This window comes from Apis laboriosa, unplaced genomic scaffold (assembly GCF_014066325.1).
Source record: "Apis laboriosa isolate Shangri-la unplaced genomic scaffold, ASM1406632v1 scaffold84_cov144, whole genome shotgun sequence".
Lineage (NCBI taxonomy): Eukaryota > Metazoa > Arthropoda > Insecta > Hymenoptera > Apidae > Apis > Apis laboriosa.
The window spans coordinates 412,740-422,891 of record NW_025224606.1 but is presented as its reverse complement, the minus strand read 5'-3'; the positions used below and the strand labels follow the sequence as shown (position 1 = coordinate 422,891).

The following is a 10,152-nucleotide window of genomic DNA, read 5'->3' as shown; positions in this document are numbered from 1 at the left end:
AATTACACATATTACAAATGTATATATTTTTCAACAATTTTTTTCCTTTACGAAAAGACAAATCACTTATTTGTTGATGTTAATATTTCTTAAAATAATCTAGCACTTATATTTATCGCCATGTTAAGTAATTGAAATTCTTATTCATATTAATTACCTTGTGCAAAAAATTATCATAACAAAGATTCTTAGATTTATAAAAATATATAAAATTATAAGTGGTGTCTTTTAATAAATGAAATAATACATATTGACTATGCAGGTACGGTTTTGATTAGAAATTGATAAAATTGGTCAAATATTTCATAAATTATTCTAAAACTGATTTTAGAAAAAAAATAACATTTTTTACTAATAAAAAACCTAATTTATATTGTTATATTATACATATATGATTATATATATATATACATATATATATATATATATATATATATATATATATATATATATATAATTAATGAGATTCTTTTAAAGATAAAATTTTTTTACATTTAGTTTATGATTAGATCAAAATTATATTTGATAAAAATGTATAAATGATATTTTATAATGGACGGTGAAAAATAATTTTTAATTTATAATCTATCAAAACACAATGACATAAAAATAAAACTAAAAATAATTTAATAATTAACTTATCTTTTTTATCCCTGTGAATAATGTCGAAAAAATTTTCGAAATATTTTTTCTGAAGGTCAACTAGGATGATCTTCAACTATGTGAATCTGTTAAATAAAAAAAAAAAATAAAAATAAAAAAAATAAAAAATAAATAAATAAATAAATATAAAAATCTATTTAAATTTTATTTATAATATCTTTTAAAAATATTTTTTATTGATAAATATTACCTCCGATAAAATAGCCCAATTTTCACTTTCACTGTGTACAGTTAAACGAAGTATTGATATTTTTCCTAACTTTGGATCTACTGTTCCTTGAGCAATCCCAAGTGCATCAAATTTCCCTAATTTCATAATAAAAAATTTATTAATTTATTGTAAAATCATATATTTATATAATAATTATATACCTATAATAATATAACCGTCTTCTGTAATATCATTACTATTTCTATTCATAAATGCAGATATTTTTGTAAATACTTCTACTGTAGTATTATAAAACCTATCAGATGGATGTTCAGGATTGCCACTTCTAAATAAATACCTATATTATAAAAATTGTATATAATGACATTATAATTATTTATTATGTAAAATATCATGTTTAAAATACCTTTTTATAAAAATAGGATGAGAAAATTTAAATTTTAAATGGTCTCCAGGTTGTGGCAAAAGACCCCAAAAAAATGATTCACCTTTATAGGCTTTTTGTAATGTATATTGTTTGTATGGTTTGATTTGTGTTTCTACTATTGCTTCTGGATTTTCATGTGCATAATATAATGTTATTTTTCCAAATTGTTTATCCTAAACATAACATATATATTATATATATTATAGTTATAAAATATATAAGAATACAAAAATAATTTTTTTTTTTTTGATGTACCTTTAATTTTTGTACTTTTCCTTTTAATGAAGAATGTGTTCCTATATGTTGAAAAAGAGAAGGTTTATAATGAACCCATAATTCTGCTTTAGCCATTTTACAATGTTTCTGAAATATATATGACATTTATAGATATAAATACATAAAATATTTATTAAAATGCATTACTTTTTAATTCATTATTAAGTGTAATATACTTACACTATCTTTATCAAGACTACAAACTTTAGTTGATACTAAATGATCTAATAACCAATCAACTGGTTTATCATTATGAAACATTAAAAAAAATTGAATCAACCATGGCAATTCTGCGCATTTAAATAATTTTCCTAAAAAGAAAAATCATAAATATAAAATAAATTCAGAAATATTTTTATATATAATTAATTTATTAATAACATACCAATAAATCCCAATTGACAAAAATCCAAAACAAACCAATTTTCTTTAGTTGCAATTTTTTGTAATGCAAAAGATTTCATTGTTGTTATAAAATTTTTTTTGGCTAATATGTCATCTTCTAATTGTACATAAAATGTTCCTTTTGTCTGAGCATATGACATAAGAAATGCAAAATCTAAATTTTGCTTTGATCTCCAAATTACTCTTTGATGATCATCGCCTAAAGTATCATGTAATTTAGATAAATCTGGATAATAAGATATAGATGGAGATATCACATCAATTACACCAGCCTCAAATTCAACTGGAAATCTAAATGAAAAATAAATTAGATATATTAAGAAATAACTGAATACAATTAATTTTTTAAATATAACTTACTGAACTTCAATTTGTTTTGCAACATATGTTACATATTCCAAATCTGTCTGTAAAAATATATAAAAATAATATAGATAAAAATAAATTAAAATTTTTAAAATTATTTTAAATTTTTAAAATTGCTTTGTTAATATTTAATATAGATATTATCAAATATTCATTTATACAAATTTTTTTATTCTACAAAAAAACAAATATTTAAATTTATAATCAAAATATACATTTTATATTTTCAAAATAATATCATTATATATTTTGTTTAGTATTGTGACAATAATTTCAATATTATAAATATTTAATTTATAAATGTATCTTTGTTATAATATTAATATTATTTCTATATTAGAAAAATTTAGTCAAAAATTGAATAATACATAGCAACATTATAAAAATATGTAGTATAGTTTATATCAAATAACTTTTATAAAAATATTTTTTATTTCTCTTCAAATTCAATGTTATAGTATACTATAGTGTAGTATTGAACAAAGCAACCTATAAATACTTACTTCAGCAATTAACACAATAATTAAAGTATCTGCTGTTTCCACAGGATTCATACGATCCAATAAATTCTTAAGTGTGGCCATTAAATAACTCTGAATTTCTCTTTTAACTGTTGGAACACCCAGGACCATACTAACTCCACTACGACCTTTAGTCTGTACAAATGCTGGTCGTAGACTATTAGGATCATTTAAAAAATGAGGAAGAAAATTATATATTGATGGTAATTTTATATTGGTCACATTTGATGTAGCATTGTTAAGTAGAAATTGAAGATCTGGCAAAATGTGATTGTTTTCTATTAATTGGAATAATTGATGTGATAACAAATTTATTTCTTCTTGACTTGTAACATATTTAGCATGTAAATGTTCCAATTTAGCTTGTAATTCTGCAATACTATTTTGTAAAATTGTTTCTTCATGCAACTCTGATGGTGATAAAAGATTTAGAATGGCGCATGGTACTAATATTATTGAAAGTATGATTAAACATCTTCTTCTTATGGGTGTCAGAGCTACAAAATGAGGCATCATCTTCTTTATACTAAATTCTACATGATTATAGTCATAATCTTGTGGAATAAAAACAAATTTTCAATAATCACATTATAAATTCACAGCATAGGAAACCTAAAATACATTGATATCTATAATGTATTATAATTAAATAAAAATTAAAACAAAATATTAGTAAAATTATAAAAATTTAAATAATATTACAAATTAAAATAATATAGTTTCATACAATATAAAAATATTTATATATTTATATATATGAAAAATTAAAAATTATATGATAATTGTAATTTATTATCTCCAGAAATTATAAAAAATAAAAAATAATTAAATAATTAAATCATTAAATTATGTATAAAAAAATAAAAACTATTTACAAACATGATAGGAATATTTTAAAAAATCATTTTAGAAATATAGATTAAAAAAAAATATATCATTTTATATTGTATTAAAATAGTAGGAAGGAAAAGAAGTCATGATAGGAATATATATTTACTATGTTTTTTAGTGTTTTGTTCTTTGAAGATTAATATTTACCATCAAATATTATATAGTCTTGAATTCTCCTTCGGAAAATGATAAAGCAAAACTTATAAGATTTTCTAAATTTAAAGAATATCATTATTGATTATAAAGTATACATTTTAAACCGGTGATTTCTTTCGATGAAAATTAGAATTATTTTTTTTTGATCGATAATAGCATTTCAATCTGTGAAATTAACTTTTTCCAATTGTTTTATTTTATATATTAAAGATCTGATTATTTTATTTTTTAATTGCTTATATTATTTTTTAATGCTCAATAATTTTACTAAAATTCTTTTGCTAAAATTAAAATTTTAGTTGATCGTTTCGATTTGATTCGTTCTGATATATTTTAGTACTAACGTCATTCGATTTTTTCATTCTCTTTCTTATTTAGACATATCACGTGTTTTTATATTAAGATCGTGTAAATTATTATGATATATTATTACATTGATTCCAGATATTATATTATAGCATAACCTATTTTACTAATAAATTGAAGGATAACAGCACCAATAATAGTGATATCTAAATATCTAATAAAAATTTTTAATAAGACAATAAAATGAATAGATTAAAAAAATATCTTTATATAACATGTTTTTAACTAATAAAAATAAAATAAATTTAATTGAAAGTTATAAATATATAGCAATATATCTTCAATATAATATATTTAAATGAAACTTAAATTCAAATTTGAAATAATTAATTCAATATAAATCATATATTGTAGTTAAAATATCTAATATTTAATCTTATCTAATATATATTTTTTTATTTTATCTAATATATATTTTTTGTCAATAAAATTTTAAATAATATAATATTTAAATTTAATTTAATTTTATATTTTTCAAATATGTAATAATAAAACAAAAAATAATGTATGGCAATATTTTTTCTCCTTTTGCTTAATTAATGAAAAGTAAATAAAAAAATTATTAAATATAATAGCTTAAGTATAATAGTTTTTTTTTATATATTAATATTTTTATTTTACGGAAATAAAAATTCTTTATTTAATTAGAATATAACAAAGTAAAACTGCATTTCGAAAAAATAGAAATATTAATAATTTTTAATATATAATTAAAAATTTGTATTTTATATTTTATATTTACATAAATTTAATAATAAAATTTTAGGAAATATTTTAATAAAAATTATGAATTGATAATTTTTTTTATTTTTATGTCAATATAATGAATTTTGTAAATTTTAATCAATATAATATAATTTTAAGAAATTTATTGCATTTTTTCACGCATTATTTATAAAAATTTAATAAAAAATAAAATTTGAAGTTTTAAACAATTAAAAAAACAATAAATGATGACTATCAAAATTTAAGAATTTATGTTAAATTATGAATCACAAAATGTTAACCTAGAGACTTTTATTATATGACATCTTTCACGTGGCTTTAACAAACCTTAAGTGTTTTTGAATACATATTTAATAAGATTAAATTTGTCTCATACTAAATATTAATAATAATAATAAATATTATTTAATTAGATTATTAGAATATTAAATATTTTATGTATTATAATTTACAAACAAAATGACGGTAAATTATTTAATTATTATTTAAAATATTCTTTTTTTTATTGTCACTTAACCATTCTGAATTTACAATTATTTCCATATAATGATTTATAATATGTAATTAAATAATAAATTTAATATTTATAAATTTAAGTTTTTTATTTCTAATAAAATAAATAATAAATAATGACATTTATTATATTTTTAGAGTAAGAAAACTAAAGTAGCAACTAAAGGAGCAAAACAGATAGTCGAAGAGAATAAAATAACATTGAATTTTTATCAGAATATGATCATTGGGGCAATAGGAATATACTTTATGGTTACAATGTTATTTTTTAATTTTACAACATTAGCAACCGTAAGTTTTATATTTGAAATATTATTTTTATCTTTATGCATGTTTAGCAACATATTATACTTAGCAATATATTATAATTACAGACATTAACCATATTTTCTGGAATTATATATATAGGAAGTTATCAATTTATGAAATATATAGCACATGCAACATATTCAGAATCTGGTCAGCTTTTAGATTCTGGAATTGATCTTAATATGGAAGGAGGTATAGCAGAGTAAATATCACAAAATATTTCAATAATCTTAATAAATAATATAATACTTTATTATATATTAACAAATTTGTTAAATATAATAACACTTTCATTTCATATTTTAGACATATAAAAGATTTAATTATATTAACTTCTGGAGTACAAGTACTTTCTCTCATATCAAATTATTTTTGGTTGCTATGGCTTCTTGTAAGTATTATTTACTTAATGAAATAAATAATATGATTATAAAATACACTTTTTAATAAATTATAAAACAATTTAAAATAATTTGTTCATTTCTTATATTTTTTTATACTTTTCTCAATTTTTTACTTATATAATATGTTTAAATAGATCATAAAATGTTTACATTGAATTATTATAATAGGTACCATTAAGAGGAGGTTGGATGCTATGGAAACAAATATTAGCTCCATGGTTTTTTGCTCCAGCTCCAGAACAATCTGAGGTTAGTGAGAAGAAGCAACGGAAGTTGGAAAAGAAGATGGCTAGACGATATTAACATTTTAATTAAAAATAAACATGCAGTTCGAATAAATGAATTTCATGGATGTGAGATTGATTTGAGTAAAATTGTGAAACAAATTCCTTATTATTTAATTTTTGTCTTAACCAGTATTGTTCATACAATTTTTCTATGCTTATGAAAAAATGCATTATTTCTATATTTTTTATATATTTATAAATTTTTACAAATGAAATTATAAAATCAATTTCTTTTAAATTAAATGATTTATAATCATTATCACATTAATTCTGACAATTATTTTTCAATAATTCAAAAACGAAAATTTATAAAATAGTATAAAAATAAATTTTTTTATAATTTTTAATACTTTTTATACCATTAATGATGTTATTTGTTTAATTTCTATTTTATACACTAAAAAATTTATTCTTTCTGATAAGTTATATAAAAATTATTTTTATACAAAATAAAAGTAAGTAGAACATTCAATTCATATGTACATATGTACATACATACATACATGTTTACATTTATGTATATACTATAAAAAACAATTATATTTATTACATGAAAAATAATGTTTTATATGTAAATATATAATATAAATTAAATACTTTTATTTGGCTTTAATGCAAATATAATACTAAATGGAATGTGTTCACATCACATTTTTTAAACTGTTTTCTTTATATACCTTAAAGTGCATCACAGTTAATTAAAATATAATAATTTATATAAATTATTTTTATACATAGTTATAATTATAACTTTTGCAATAGAAATCACATATTTTTATCAATTATTGTAATATTTTAACTAATTTTTATTATTTATACAGAATTGTAAAACAATATTTTTTAATTTAAAAATATTATATTTATTATTGAAAACTATTGTTATATATTATTCTATGTATCAATATTATTTGAATAGTATTTTTTATTTTTATTGAAATTATAATAAGAAAATAATAAAGTGTTTTTTTCTTCTATATTTTTTTTCTATATTTATAAGTTAAAATATTTATGATTTAAAAAATATCTACATCTAAACCTTTCTTTTTTCTATAATCATGTTCTGATTGATATCCAGGTGGGTGATTATGATCATGTACACCTGTAGGCATAAATCTTTCAGCAATAACTGCACATTTACCTTTACATCCACGATGTTGTTCAGCACATCTATAATGAGATCTATTCAAACCCTCAGAGCGAGATGTCAAGTTATAAACATAACCTTCATGCACTAATTGTGGTCGACCTCGTGCAGAAAGTCTATAAATTACAGGTTCAACATCTGAAATGTTACAATAATATAATATAAACATATTATTATAAACAATAATATAAACATATTATTAATCAATTATTTAATTTATTATCTATAATTTACAAATTTTTATTATAATTTTAAATTACTCATCTTTTTACCTTGTTCAGTTGAATTTTTTTGTGAATTTTTAATATCCAAGGGAAAAGGATAATATACTAGGGTAGTATCTTCATTTTTATCATTATTATTGCTTTTTATAGTAGAAATATTTTCTTCCTCTATGATATCATTTGTATCATTGTTTTCGTTATTCATTAAAAATAAAACTTCTTGATTATCATTATTTAGTTTTTTATTAGATGCATCATGAATGTTCTCTGATGTTAATAATGCATCTTGTTTTTTCTTTTTACAACCTTTTTTTGTTATATCACGGGATCTTTTTCTTCTATCTATCATATTTATATCTTTGGAAATCTCATTTATTGAAGTCAAATTTGATTGAACAATATTTTGAGTAAAAGAATCAGCATCTAATTGATCATAATTAGCAAATGATATGCTACTTGTATCTTCTGTTGTCAATCCTCTTATTTGTAATGTTTGTGCCACTTTTAAAAATGTAGATAAATCTTCTTGATTAATATTAATTTCACCTTGGTACATGAATTTTAACAATGATTCAATTTCAGCATATTTCATATCTTTGAGAATAATGACTGGATGTTGACAAGGATTTTCCTACAAAGCAATTCTAAGAAGTTTTTTTCTGAGCAATTATTACTTATAAATATTTTAAATATAAAAAATAATATTAATGAATTAATATTAAAATAAAATTTATGTACCTTAAATATATTTTTAAAATATGGACTACATACTGAAAGAACCAATTTGTGTGCTTGTAACAACTGACCCTCTACTGCAAGTGTAACATCAACTAAATCATTTTCAGTAAGATGACTTAGAAAACCAGATGTTAAATTATTAGAAAAATTGTTCCATTTTAAGGAAAATTGTTCCGATAAAGAATTTTTTGCCATGTTTTATCTGTAAATAATAATTTTATAAAAATACATTTTATTAATATTGGAAAAAAAATAGATTAATAACAGCAAATTTAATTATCTATTATTAAAAAATTATTTATGGAATTATAAAAATATTTAACTTCTTTAGAAATATCAAAAAATATTATATTGTCTATAATATTTATATATATTTATATATATATTTATATATTTATATATTTATATATATTTAATATATAAAACTTATCATAGTACGTACAAAAATTGATTGTAGATATCAAAGAATATAAAGATTGGAAATATACTATATTATGCGTTCTGAATCATATCATGGTGACAAACATATTTCGATTTTGAAACAATTATAGTTAAAACTTTAAAATTGATATTCAAGAAATATTTCGTATAATTTGTATCAAATATATTTTTAATAAATATTGATTAAATATTGCCAGAAAAAATATTTTATTATATTAAATATGTAATAAAAAAATATAATATTTGTTGAAAATAAATTTATCTTCAACAAATATATTTGTTATAGAAATGATATTTTATTAAAAAAATATTTTAAAATCATTCAAATTCATCGCGCATATTATATTTCTTATATAATTATATTAAAAAATATGTTAATTATTATAAATTTTTAATTATTTAAAAGATTCATATAAGAAATTTTATTTTTCTTAGTTATAAAATTAAATATTGTATAAAATTTATTTTTTTATTACATTAATAAAGTATAATTCGATAAATTATTAATATTAATATTTTTTTATTTATATAATTATTATTATATAATTCATATAAAAATATTTGTAATTTATTCTTATATTCAAAAATTTAGTAATTTCAATTTTTTACTGTTGGTAATTATTTGTGTTTACTTCATGAATATATATTATATTGAAGTTTGCAGCATATGATTGCGTATTTGTTGCTAATCGCGTGTAAGTTTTACGTCCATTAAGCCACGTCAAAATATTTATTTGATACAATGGTAAATATTATTTGTTTTATCTTAAAGATTTATATCGATTATATAACTAGTTATTATTTCTTTATTATATTAGTTATAATATTTTAGTTTTTTTTTATATTATATAATTATAATCTTACTTTAATAATTTGGACTTTCATTCCATTTTTTGACTGGAATCATAAGTTTTCAAAACTTTATTAACATGTTTTTTAATTGATAATAATTATGTGTATCTTCTATTTTTATGTAAAAAGTTTTATTCTACGTAAGAAGTATAATTATATATTATAACTATATTTATATATTATTTTTATCTTGAAATTTAAAAACTGATTTATATATATATATAAGTTTTACGAAAATAATACATATTAATATATATATTTTATGTAATTC

The 10,152-nt window shown here is 18.7% G+C and overlaps 3 protein-coding genes across 7 annotated transcripts; 1 reads left to right on the top strand and 2 right to left on the bottom strand.

The window, feature by feature from the left end:
• Positions 1–577: 577 nt before the first annotated feature.
• LOC122719557 (alpha-1,3-mannosyl-glycoprotein 4-beta-N-acetylglucosaminyltransferase B) lies at positions 578–4,434 on the bottom strand. 3 transcript variants are annotated; one of them, XM_043945485.1, is made up of 10 exons: positions 3,869–4,434; positions 2,813–3,327; positions 2,304–2,350; positions 1,924–2,234; positions 1,719–1,849; positions 1,518–1,625; positions 1,242–1,435; positions 1,036–1,160; positions 854–969; positions 578–728 (listed from the first exon to the last, which is right to left on the bottom strand). In XM_043945485.1, exons 1-10 carry the CDS (start codon positions 3,951–3,953, stop codon positions 699–701), a joined length of 1,662 nt encoding a protein of 553 aa, XP_043801420.1. In that variant the 5' UTR covers positions 3,954–4,434; the 3' UTR covers positions 578–698. The 3 variants fall into 3 exon arrangements, with proteins under 3 accessions (XP_043801420.1, XP_043801419.1, XP_043801421.1); XM_043945484.1 differs by having other exon boundaries at positions 1,036–1,172; positions 3,869–4,431; XM_043945486.1 differs by having other exon boundaries at positions 1,036–1,172; positions 2,813–3,442; positions 3,869–4,428.
• Positions 4,435–4,772: 338 nt separating this feature from the next.
• LOC122719571 (transmembrane protein 208) lies at positions 4,773–6,709 on the top strand. Of its 2 annotated transcripts, none has more exons than XM_043945509.1 (5): positions 4,773–4,789; positions 5,621–5,773; positions 5,857–5,993; positions 6,098–6,182; positions 6,364–6,709. In XM_043945509.1, exons 2-5 carry the CDS (start codon positions 5,702–5,704, stop codon positions 6,496–6,498), a joined length of 429 nt encoding a protein of 142 aa, XP_043801444.1. In that variant the 5' UTR covers positions 4,773–4,789; positions 5,621–5,701; the 3' UTR covers positions 6,499–6,709. The 2 variants fall into 2 exon arrangements, with proteins under 2 accessions (XP_043801444.1, XP_043801443.1); XM_043945508.1 differs by lacking the exon at positions 4,773–4,789 and adding an exon at positions 5,153–5,434.
• A 711-nt stretch (positions 6,710–7,420) lies between these two features.
• LOC122719572 (sex determination protein fruitless-like) lies at positions 7,421–9,066 on the bottom strand. Of its 2 annotated transcripts, XM_043945510.1 has the most exons (4): positions 9,031–9,066; positions 8,589–8,790; positions 7,899–8,481; positions 7,421–7,764 (listed from the first exon to the last, which is right to left on the bottom strand). In XM_043945510.1, the coding sequence occupies exons 2-4, from the start codon at positions 8,781–8,783 to the stop codon at positions 7,496–7,498; spliced, it is 1,047 nt and encodes a 348-aa protein (XP_043801445.1). In that variant the 5' UTR covers positions 8,784–8,790; positions 9,031–9,066; the 3' UTR covers positions 7,421–7,495. The 2 variants fall into 2 exon arrangements, with proteins under 2 accessions (XP_043801445.1, XP_043801446.1); XM_043945511.1 differs by lacking the exon at positions 9,031–9,066 and having other exon boundaries at positions 8,622–8,790.
• Between the last annotated feature and the right edge of the window lie 1,086 nt (positions 9,067–10,152).

Excerpts from the sequence above, each read along its gene's own strand:
- LOC122719557 (XM_043945484.1), bottom strand. The coding sequence starts at position 3,953 with ATGATATTCTTTAAATTTAGAAAATCTTATAAGTTTTGCTTTATCATT. Across the intron at positions 2,351-2,812 it reads TTATTGTGTTAATTGCTGAA|ACAGATTTGGAATATGTAAC; the intron begins GTAAGTATTTAT and ends ATATTTTTACAG. Across the intron at positions 1,626-1,718 it reads GTAGTCTTGATAAAGATAGT|AAACATTGTAAAATGGCTAA; the intron begins GTAAGTATATTA and ends TATATATTTCAG.
- LOC122719571 (XM_043945508.1), top strand. Across the intron at positions 5,774-5,856 it reads ATTTTACAACATTAGCAACC|ACATTAACCATATTTTCTGG; the intron begins GTAAGTTTTATA and ends TTATAATTACAG. Across the intron at positions 5,994-6,097 it reads ATGGAAGGAGGTATAGCAGA|ACATATAAAAGATTTAATTA; the intron begins GTAAATATCACA and ends TTCATATTTTAG.
- LOC122719572 (XM_043945510.1), bottom strand. The coding sequence starts at position 8,783 with ATGGCAAAAAATTCTTTATCGGAACAATTTTCCTTAAAATGGAACAAT. Across the intron at positions 8,482-8,588 it reads ATTTTAAAAATATATTTAAG|GAAAATCCTTGTCAACATCC; the intron begins GTACATAAATTT and ends ATTGCTTTGTAG. Across the intron at positions 7,765-7,898 it reads AAAAAATTCAACTGAACAAG|ATGTTGAACCTGTAATTTAT; the intron begins GTAAAAAGATGA and ends GTAACATTTCAG.